The sequence below is a fragment of the Solanum dulcamara genome, chromosome 3 (genome assembly GCF_947179165.1).
Source record: "Solanum dulcamara chromosome 3, daSolDulc1.2, whole genome shotgun sequence".
NCBI lineage: Eukaryota > Viridiplantae > Streptophyta > Magnoliopsida > Solanales > Solanaceae > Solanum > Solanum dulcamara.
Genome location: NC_077239.1, coordinates 72,562,401 through 72,573,972, shown reverse-complemented (window position 1 = coordinate 72,573,972; position 11,572 = coordinate 72,562,401). Strand labels below are relative to the sequence as shown.

The 11,572-nt window shown below is 36.4% G+C and overlaps 1 protein-coding gene across 3 annotated transcripts; it reads right to left on the bottom strand.

Annotated features, from left to right (window-relative positions):
• Window positions 1-2,900: 2,900 nt before the first annotated feature.
• On the bottom strand, window positions 2,901-10,907 carry LOC129882844 (DUF21 domain-containing protein At4g14240-like). Of its 3 annotated transcripts, none has more exons than XM_055957325.1 (14): window positions 10,689-10,907; window positions 10,220-10,517; window positions 10,045-10,121; window positions 9,383-9,466; window positions 9,177-9,290; window positions 8,560-8,643; window positions 8,304-8,375; window positions 6,625-6,692; window positions 5,764-5,851; window positions 5,593-5,666; window positions 5,145-5,523; window positions 4,845-4,891; window positions 4,641-4,722; window positions 2,901-3,233 (listed from the first exon to the last, which is right to left on the bottom strand). In XM_055957325.1, the coding sequence occupies exons 2-14, from the start codon at window positions 10,467-10,469 to the stop codon at window positions 3,183-3,185; spliced, it is 1,470 nt and encodes a 489-aa protein (XP_055813300.1). In that variant the 5' UTR covers window positions 10,470-10,517; window positions 10,689-10,907; the 3' UTR covers window positions 2,901-3,182. The 3 variants fall into 3 exon arrangements, with proteins under 3 accessions (XP_055813300.1, XP_055813301.1, XP_055813302.1); XM_055957326.1 differs by having other exon boundaries at window positions 10,694-10,907; XM_055957327.1 differs by lacking the exons at window positions 10,220-10,517; window positions 10,689-10,907 and having other exon boundaries at window positions 2,907-3,233; window positions 10,031-10,121.
• Between the last annotated feature and the right edge of the window lie 665 nt (window positions 10,908-11,572).

Sequence of the window (11,572 nt, the reverse complement as noted above, 5' to 3'; positions counted from 1 at the left end):
CATAAAGACGTTCAAAAGCTGCCTTTTTGCCTTCGAAATCGCCGACTTCGCCTCCTTCCTCGCTATCATATAAAGTTTCTTATTCGTCCACTTCTCCACCTCATCCTTGCTTTCTATCAGCTTCGCATACGTTATCTTCTTTGCTTCCACCTTCCCTTGCACTTCTCTATTCCACCACCAGTCCCCTCGGTGCCGGCCACGGCTACCTGTCGAGACTCCCAACACTTTCCTTGCTACAACCCTAATACAACTAGCCGTCCTATCCCACATAGTGTTCGCATCCCCACTACTATCACAGGCCCCCATATCCTTCAATTTCTCTCCCATCTCCAAGGTGCTAGTCGTGGTTAAACTCCCCCATCTGATCCTAGGTCGGTCATCCCCGATCCTCTTCTTTCTCGTCATCTTAATCCCTAAATTCATCACTAAGAGATTATGTCGGGTCATAAGGTTGTCGATCGAAATGACCTTACAGTCTTTGCACAGACCTTTATCATCCTTCCTAAGGAGTAAAAAATCTATCTGGGTCTTAGCCACCGCACTCCGAAAGATTACCAAATGGTCCTCCTTTTTTGGGAAACTCGAATTGGCTATCACCAACCCAAAAGCTCTTGCAAAATCCAACAGTGAGACTCCTCCTCCATTTTGACCCCGAAGTCGAAGCCTCCATGCACATCATCATACCCTCCCGAAATAGACCCGATGTGCCCATTGAAATCCCCTCCCACGAAAAGCTTCTCAGTAGACGGTATGCCTCCCACTAACTCGTCTAAATACTCCCAAAAGCGCCTCTTATCCTCCTCGTTTAAGCGTGTTTGCGGCGCATAAGCACTAATAATGTTCAACGTGGTCCCTTCAATGACCACCTTAATCGACATCATCCTATCAGTGACTCTCCTAACCTCCACCACATGATCCCTTAAGTTACTGTCTACTAAAATGCCTACCCCATTCCTATTCTTCGATCTACCAGAGAACCAAAGTTTATACCTGTCTACCTCCTTAGCTTTAGAACCTACCCATTTGGTCTCTTGTACAAAAGCAATATTAATCTTCCTCTTCTTTAGAATCTTAACTAGCTTTATGGATTTTTCCGTCAACGTCCCAATGTTTCAAGAACCTACTCTCATTCTAGACGCTTCTTTAACCCACTTACCCCTCCTAAACCTCATCCCCGTCCCCGTTCTTGAGCGAGAACATGACCCTAGTCTACCATTACTATTCAAAGTCACGAAAAGGTGTATGAACTAATAAATTATTCAAAGGTTTAAGCTTAGCAAAATGTAACTACAATTGTATGAGTAAGAAATAAATAGGGGAAGATATGGAAACCGGAGGTACCTACTCCAGTTGAAATGAACCTGATTTTCAAGGTGATGTTCACAACGACCTTTGGATTGTGTGGGTAGCAGATCTTGGGTTGAACAAATCCTTGAGCCAAGAACCCAAAAATGATTGCATTTAATGAAACAGTATTTCATTGAGAAATTTCGTTGAACACCTTCAAGGCACCAATAAAGAAACCCTGCAAAGAAGAAAAGAAAAGAAGAAAAAGAGAAATATCTACAAAATGTTTCTCTAATGAAACAATAGATATGTAGCAGTGAATGTGACAAGAACTATGAAATATATGTCACTATGGATGAAGAAAGAGAGAATCAGAGGTCAGAGTTAAAACGAGAGCAAAGGTGAACCCAAAATCCACCGGACCCCCTAAATTATTATTTTTTAGATAGTTAATTTTTCATACAAAACGAAATTTAATTTCTCTTCTACTCCATAACCCCCCCCCACCCCCACCCCACCCCACCCCACCCCCACCCCACCCCACCCCACCCCCTCCCACCCCCCACTTATCAATCAAATTTTTCGCCCACCTCCTATCTCCATCACCCTTATTTTTTAAAAAAAAATATCAAAAAAAATTTTGCACACCCAAACCCCGCTCCCGCCCATCCTCCACTCGAACTACCTACCCCATTCCCACCACAATTTTTTTTTTAAAAAAAAACTTCAAATAATTTCTAAAAAACAAAATAATCTTTTGACCCTCTCTCCATCCTACCCTACCTCCCATCGGACCCCCTACCCTTACCCCACCCCAAATTTTTAACCCCACCCATCACCCTACCCCACTCGGACCCCCCACCGCCCGCTCCCCAATTTTTTTAAAAAAATTCCAAAATTTTCAAAAAAAAAAATTTTGGGCCCCTCCACCCACCCCCACTGGACCCCCACCCACATCCCCCATGCCCACCCACCCACCCTCTACCCTACCCCAACCCCACCCAAAAATTTTTTTTTAAAAAAATAAAAAATTAATTCTAGTACAATTAAAAATTTTGGGTGATCTAAGGATCTATATGAATACTCATATTTGTATGAACTTTTGAAATAGATCAATTCATATTTACCCATTTAAAAAATATGAGTGATCCATTTAAATAAATATGGACTAAATAAATTCATTTTACTTAACCCTTACATCAAGGGTTGATTTCACAACTCGAACCCATAGTCTATAAATCACATGAAAACAAATTTGCCATTGCTCTAAGAATCAGATTCAAGATAGGCTCAAGTTAAGATTAAGGATGAAAACTATTTTGCAAGAATACCAGCAAAGTCAATGTAACAGCCAAGTCATGCAAGTTGCAAGAAATGATGAATCACACTACTCTTTCAGAAGAATTGCACTTTCCTTTTTTAAAAGATATGGGGGTTGAGGAAGGTAAAAGTTTAGATAACTAACCAACTGATCTACTAAAATGAAGAATTTCACCTGCTATGGAGATTTCAAGGATCAAAAATACTTTTGCAGAAAAGAACTCAATCAGGAATGGCAACAACCTTTTACTCAGTTGCATTCTTTCTATATTGAAGAAGATGTCATTTTACACAAACTGGGCAAGGTTAAATCTTTGCTGGACAAAAAAAAGTGAAGGGGAAAGTTATCTTTAGGAAAAAAGGAATAATGCTGTTATTAAAGTTTATCTAAGTCACTATAATCGAGCTTAATACAAGTGATACCAAGAGTCGAATATTACAATCGAAACAGCAAGAATTTACATTTCCTGGTCAACTAAAAACGACTACAAAATTTTTTATACAGACTGCACCTGCATGGTCCATTTACGCTTAATAAACCACATGTTGGTGCCAAAGAAAGGTCCATCTCCCCATTATCTACTGCAATCATCGCTCAACTGACTTCTTTTGAATCCGTCCTTGCCCTACATGACAAGTTGGGTAAATTTTGAGACACAATGGACCAATTTTGTTGAACCGCGAGTATTCTAACAAGGAGATTCAAATAAACCTAGAACTCAAACCTGAAACTTAAACAACTATTTAGCCACCTTTGCTACTAAATTAGAAGCTTCCCTTATTTATATACAAAAATAATTGTTTTACCCTATTTGCACAGTATAATTTTTCCAATGAAGGTGATACAATTTGAACCCCTTCCAGACATGCAACTCCTCTCCTGTTGTCGAAGAGTTTCTAAGTTATGCACTTCCATTCAAGAAGAATCCAAAATTGCATCACCCTTCTGAATATGGCACCCAACCAGCATTTGGTTACACTATTTGAAAGCCTATATTATACAATGATCTATGTCACATCTACTACCTATTCCTATTTTGTCATTGGATTTCTTCTATAAAACAAAAGCAACATATTCTGAAGACACAATCCAAACATGAAATGTGCTGAATCAGAAATCTGGGCAAACATCGAAATCTTATTGCCTAACATCCTTAAAATTACACTATCTGAGAAAATAACATCTTTATCAGCTTCTATCAACATACAGAATGATAATCAATTTAGTCATAAAAGGCAAAACAGTAATTTTTAGAAATGACAAGTTAGCATCTTTCTGCCACCAATATGCTTGAACTCTGCCAAAAAAGCAAAAGTTTTACCTTATCTGATATTCATTATGCTCAAGCACAAATGAGAAGAACTAACAAAATGCCTCTTAAATGATGCGCAGATAAGAAATTGTCCTTAAAAAAAAGAACAGAACAAAGTTTTGTGACAATTACATCATGCACATGCATTAGCATGAAGTCTCATGCTGGAATAAAAATGCTGATACTGAAGTCACCTCTGCACTACTTGATGTTAGCAAAATAGAGTCAAAATTGGCTCAATGGTCAAAGATCCAGAAAAATTTTGTAGGCCTCAAATATGAAATCCTTTTCGGGATCAAGCTTTCATACTATAGAAAACTGTAATTGCAGGACTGCCAAGCTTTTTTGCCAGGCAATTATCGAATAGTGAAAGAAATACACTCATGTACCAAGCAAATTGGCTCCCAGGCTACCAGGATGATTGGGTGACAAATTTTGTTTCACACCATCATAACTTACAAAAGCATGAAATCTTATGCAGCAACAACCAGTTTGGTCCAAGGAAATAGAAATAAATACACTTTTAATTAAAAAAATCTTTTTTAATATCAAACTATGAAACACTAAGAATATGACTTACGACATCACAGTGGTATAGTATAATCTTAGACCTTGCTAATTAAACCACAGGACACAAGCACGAGAATGATAGAGATTCCAACATGCATAAACACTTCATTTCTACATAGGAAATATCAGAAGATATTGTTTGAGACTCACCGAAGCCTTTTGACCTGTCACTTTCCTAGCAGAAGGGGCTCGAGCAACTGATGAAGCAGCAGCAGCAGCAGCTACACGTATTCTGAAGTACAGATTGTACCAGAATGAAAGTCGACAACTTAGAATCTTACAGCAATAATTATAATAGTGAGTCATGATTATCACCCAAAAACAGAACTTAGAAATAAAGTCGGTTCTTAAGACCTTTTATGAACGTCTACATATACGTCAGTCTCGTCCACGATTTCCTCCTGCATCCATGATGAATCCAGTCATGAGTAGAATGTAGTTTCAGTTATTGAAAATGATAAAAGCTGAAGAAAAAGTTATCCAGTAAAAGGACGATAAGTCCAATTGGATAATGAATTTGAATTAATTTTGGAGAAACAGGATGTTCAAAAGCCCCAGTTGGAAACTTGCAATGAGTTGCAAGCACTAAGAAAAAACCATATGAATTGATCCATAAGGTAACACCTTGGGAAAGACAGTGAAGAAACAGATTACCTGCAGGAGTTCCTCAAAAACATCTTCCAGAGTAATGATGCCAATGACTTCCCCCTCTTCAATATCTTCTGCTAAGTATGTTGAGTTATTTGTCGTTACACCATTTTGATGCAATGATGGGAATTTAATTTCTTGATTCTGCATCGAGACCTTATCAACATTTATAGTAACAGTGTCTGATTTTTCATCATTCATGCACAGGAATGGTGTAGTTAACTGTGAGTCGCCATTCCAAAATTTGTTTTCTCCACCTTTGACACCAGCTCGATCAGAAGCAAGGTTGCAGTCTTTCTTGCCTACTTTCTCTACAGCTGCCATGTGACTGCTTCCCTTTTGAAATTCATTGAGAATATCATACAAAGGCATATCTGCTGGTACCCTGAAACACTATGTATGAGAATTTATATTTCTCAGTGTAGTCCACATCAAAAATTAACACATGATGTACCTAGGCATTCTCCTGATGGAAACAGCACTAACGGGGGTCTCTGTTTCTGCTCGTACTGTAAGAAGACTCTTTACCTGTCCCATGCAGAAGCAAAAGGGAAGCTGATTATTCATTAAATTACCAAGGGGGACATAGACAATGAAATATTTTGAGATCAAATTTCCCACAAACCAGTAGAAGTCCGATAATATTCTTTGGATGTCCAGAATAAACAGGAACACGGCTATGACCTCGTGCTAGGATTTTCCCAATCGCTTCCCTGAATAGATGAGCTTGTTAAATAAAGAAATCTGCACATCTCTTGCCACAAACATTAATAGTGGGGATCCCTTAATAGTGTGGGATTGGGTTGTCAAGGACCAAAAAGAGCAACAGTGTCTCAAGCTTCAAATTTGTACCTCTAAGAAAGTGACCACAGTTTCTTAAGCTGATCTCTATGAGGAGTTATAATCCTCTCTTGAAACTTCAGTTATATATTTGGAGTTCATGCAACAGCAAAAAACTTCAGTCGCTCACTCTCTTGAAGATTAAAACTGCTTAGATTTTCTTAGCACTCTCTATATTTTAAAGCAATAAGATGAATAGCCAATGAAAAATGCAGAACTTAGCAACAAAGGAAGTAGAACAGAATTCTTCTATTCCTTCTCAATGTACCATTCCAATACGGAAAAGAAATTTTATGAAGGAGGAGAGGCATAAATGTATCACAAATGGAACTCGTCTGAACAAGAGTAAAGGGATGCTCGGTGCACAAAGCATCCCGTGTTAGCAGGGTCCCGGGAAGGGTGCACAAAGCATCTGAGCAAGAGTCATTTCATATATGAAATTCATTCTCACCCCAATATGATTAGTTTGTAATTGCCTTCTTTTAATTGTTGCATGAGAATAGAAGCCAGATCACTCTGGCTGGCCTTCATTTCAGAGATTTTAAGGCTTAAAAATCAACTGGAATGGGTTCTTTGTATCACTCAATCTAGATGGGTATCCAAGCCAATTTAAAAAAAGAAAATGGACCATCTATCATAATCTCACCAGTCCAACTTTGAATTGACATCCAGGGAAAAGGTTGATTCGATAGGCGTCATAGCCTCTGCTGCAGTCTGCACAAATCTGAGAAAACTTAGACCATTGTTCTTATAAGTTGTGAAAACATGCCTGACTGAAGTTACTAAAAGAAAGAACAAAACATTAGTTTGGTTGGTAACATGATATCAGCAGCCTATGCGAGAACTTGCTGACTAATTATTTATAACTCTCTCTATTACATTTTATTTAATGTGTATTAGTTTGACAAGCACGGAGTTTAAGAAAGAAAGGAATACTTTTGAAATTTTGGTTTAATAATATTGATATTATTTTTAAAAATAGTGTATTACATGGTTTGGCATTCACGTGCAATGCACGTGCATCAAAACTAGTTAAATTAAAAGCATGAAGGTCCTTAGAAATGTTGCTTGAAGTACAAAACTGTCATTTACTATTTTCCTCAAATTATTATTTATTATTTTTATAATATTGACTATAATCTTGAAAAATTAAGGAGGCCTAAAATATATGGTAAGAGGAAAACATACAACAACAACAACAACAACCCAGTGAAATCCCACAACATGGGGTCTGGGGAGGGTAGAATGTACGCAGACCTTACTCCTACCAAGGTAGGACGGCTGTTTCCTGGAGACCCTCGGCTCAGTAAAAGCATAAATGCATAAAAAATGTTAGATAAGAAAAGGAAATTAAAAGCTTTATGAGAAATAATGTTGGTAGGTTTTTTTTTTCCTTGTGTATGTAAAATAGGAGTCCTAAAATATATGGTAAGAGAAAAAGAGGAAAATATTTAGTAAGAGAAAAAGTGGAAAATATCAGTAGTTTTTTTTCTTCAGAATTAGTGTTGATAGGTTTTAACTTTTACGTGAAAAAAGAGGTCCTAATTTAATGTTCCTCTAACTCTATGTGTACTTTGCATCTGTGTGCATATTCTTTTTATGTTTTACAATTTACCTTAATTGACTTGTCAAATTTACTTGAAAATTACATGGTGAAATGGCAATAACATATATATATATATATATATATATATATATATATATATATATATAGGTAATTAACTTGTATACCAATACAATAGCAGTAGCATATAAGTCGCCACATGGCTGTTTGATACGTATTTATTGAATTTTCTATCAATGACGAAATTTTGTCCACTATATTTAGTTTTACTCCTTTGTTGTGAGTATGATGGTGAGTTATCACGTTCCTCTTTAAGTACACTTTTTATCTACGTTATTTTTTAAAAATTTGTACTTCATAATATAACATACACACAACACTTTATTCTTTTTATATACATTTATTACTATTTAACATGATACACACGTGCAAAGCACATACACTAAACTAGTGTACCAAAATGCCCTTTAAATCTTGCAATTTTAAACAAGGCATGCGGAATGTTGGAATTAAGAAGTTACTAAATATGGAATAGCATTCTTTTTTAAAGAGACTAAAGGAAAGTAAGATACATAAATTGAAACAGAGGGAGTAGCAATGAAGCAAAACTACTCTAAGAAAGGGAAGAAGGTTATATCATCTTTTGCTAAGCCTTCTTGTGCCAGAAGCAGATGCTTTATCAAAAGCTATCCCAGATCAAAAGGAAAGAAGGAAAGCAAGGAAAAGAACTGAAAATCAAACAGGAGAATACTGTTGCAGACCTTTTCTGTCAAATCCAGTGCTCCGCTAATAATAGTAGTTTCATCATGTGTGAGTTCACCACCTTTACCAGCCTAAACATAGAAAATTATAGAGAAAACTTAGTATCATAACAATATTAAGTCAATTATTATGGTAGCATACTAGAGAAAACTGCCTCCTAATAGTGGTAGCTTTTAGGAGACACTTAGGTCATGATCATCAGCAGCTAAATCAACTTCAGCCTTCTGAAAATGAACACTACCTCAGAGGGATTACCTCTATACTGTGGATAGAAACAAGGGCTTTCAACTGAGCTCGTCTGAACAAAGCATCATGATGTCCCAATACAGCGTCAAGAACCTAAGCCATGTCAATTTCAACATTTAAATGTCATGATTTCACAAAGAAGTCTTTAAATTGTAAACAACAGTATAGACTGCATGAACTCGTTGAATTAGAGACCGTATATCAAAGTGTAGTAGAAATCCTTGATCGGTTTTCTAGCCACAGTAATACAAGATTTCAAGTCTACCCTGTACAGATTAGTCAAAAGCAATGAACCAGTACATTACAACCTATGAGGAAGGAGATCCACATCCAATTTGTTTTTCCTTTTTTGGATAGAGATCCACATGCAATACTAATAAACACAGTTGAAAAGGATAGACATATCATTTGTTCTGACGTGCAGATCAAATAAATTCTTGATACCCAAAACAAATTATTACATTTCCTATACAGTACTTTCAAGTTTGACCACTATGACCTCAGATGTTACCATAGATGGTCCCATCCGAAAATTGTCCAAAATAAGTTGCAGCAAGATCAAATAGGGATATAGAGATAGACGACACACCAAGTGCTAGTAGAGACACAAGAGAAACAAAAATTACCTTTCCAATTGGGTAAGAAATGGGATAGCAAATGATCATAAGAACGCGAACAAGCCAGACTAAGTTTGCACCTACAGCAAGCCCATATCGGGAGCATATTGCTTGTGGAATTATCTGAATTAGCAAAGCAAAAGCAATGAAATTGTTGCAGTTCCCAGTTCAAGAATACATGTCTAGCAGTTATACAGTGGATGGAAGCCTATTACCTCACCAAAAGCTAAAACAAAAGTCACAGAGAGAATGACAGCAACAACAGGATGGAAAATTTTGTCCAAGTATATTGGAAGAGCCTGCAAAGCCCATGGTCATAGCAGAAATTATATCACTAATAAACATTATTGATCGAAACTACACCATACACATTGCAGGAAAGAGCCAAAATAAGCATGCGATATATTTTGTAAATTTTGTATTATATGCGATCCATATAGGTGATATCTTTTAGTTGGCAATAGATTTTAGTCTTGTCGCATTGAATTTGAACCTATTGCTTTCCCAGTACTTTTACCTTATGCCAATAAAGATATAGAGAACTCTTAATATTGTTATTACTACTAGTATTTATATATAAAATTATTTTTCACTTTTAACTTTACCGGTATATGATGATGACATGAGTTGAACTTAAGCGAAGAAACATGGTGAATGAAGATTCACATACCCAATCACAACTTGTTTGGGACTGAGAAAGAGTTGTTATCATACTTGATTATAGTATTCCAAGTGGAAACATTTACACAGTTAGAATTTAGAAACAGTGAACTTGATAAAGAAAGCTGATAAACTTTTTTTCAAAAAAAAGGAAAAAAATTATGAGAAACCCGTGCATGTCCTTGCTATGATCAAGACTTTACCCCCAACATCTCACCTCCATTGCAGCCGCATTACACAAAAGCAAAGTCACAAGAAGCTGATGCTGCTTTTGAACAACAGGCAAAATAGTAGCTGAAAAGAAACAAACATCAATTTCTTAATCAATAACCCACATAAAAAATTTCAAGATTTCAAGCAAAATCAAATCAATTTACAAATAAAAACAGAACCTGCTTGTTTCTTCTCAGTAGAAGTACCACTCCTTTGAAGAATTTCAAGCTCAACAAGTCCCATAGACATCAACCCCAATGTAAGCCCCGACATAATTCCGGCGAAAAGCACGAGAAAACAAGACACACCCGCATAAACAAACCACCATGGGTTTCCAAATTCAATATCCTGATCATCCACACCAAAGGGTCTCTTCATTTTGTGCCCAACAGCTAGGGCTATTGCTACCACATTCATTACCAAACCCATCAATGAAAATTTTCAGGAAAAAAAAATCGGTGGACTTCCCTTGTTGCTCTGTAGAAGTGACAGCAAAACTTATAAAAATATATACACACAAAAAAAGAAAGAGAAACTGAGCTGCTGACAAACGGCAAGAAAATGACAGAAATATAATAATAATAATAATAATAATGGTGTTAATGTCAAGAATAGAATTAAAGTAATTTTTCAACTAAATACTCTTACGTTACTTGAATTGGTTTTTATTTCTCGTTACTATCACAAAGTAACGGCGGAGGGTGAGCTGAGGGCCACCGTAGACGGCGGTCGGATTTGGTGAGAATCCCGAGGTATGGAAGTGGAAGAAAGAGAGAGAGAATCTGCAATTCAGTTCTTTTTCGGGGATATACAAACAAGAGGTATCTATAGGAAAAGGACTATGGAAATATTCAGTGTGGGGCAAAATGAGACATTTGGCCTGAGTCAAGTAATGACGTTGATGCAAGTATACTCCAATTAACTAATATGATTCGGGACTGTTTCACAATTAATTAAAAATTTTAAATTTGAGTTTTGAATATAGAAATTTTTTTATTAGGAGTGTCACGTCTAAATGATCAGTAGTGCGTGATTCGAATTTAGTCGGAGCTCCAACCAAATAAGAAATTAAAAAAATATATATACTCAAATTACACAAATTCAAAACTTTTTTTTCCAATTGAAACTTAGTGTCGTGTGAGTTATGCATTGTTTTAAAAGACTCTATTGAGACTCGCCTCGGGGCTGGCCCTAGGGCGAGGCTCTAGTAAAATGCCTCAAGATGCAAGTGTGAGACTTAGTTCTGTAAGACTTAATCCTTGAGTGTCCGACTGTATGCCTTAAGTATGCCCAACGCTCGGGGCTCGCCTAACATATTTTACACAAATTATGTGTTAAAATCTTTAGTTAACATTGTTGATCCTCATAATTCTTGAATAAATGAATGATACTTAATAATATTTAATCTATATTGTAATATCACATTTTTACTATTTGGTAACACTATGAAAGTGATTATATATTACGCAACATTTCTTTTAAAACAACATAGTGAAATTTTACTTTTTCACTTATCATTGGTCTTCATGATT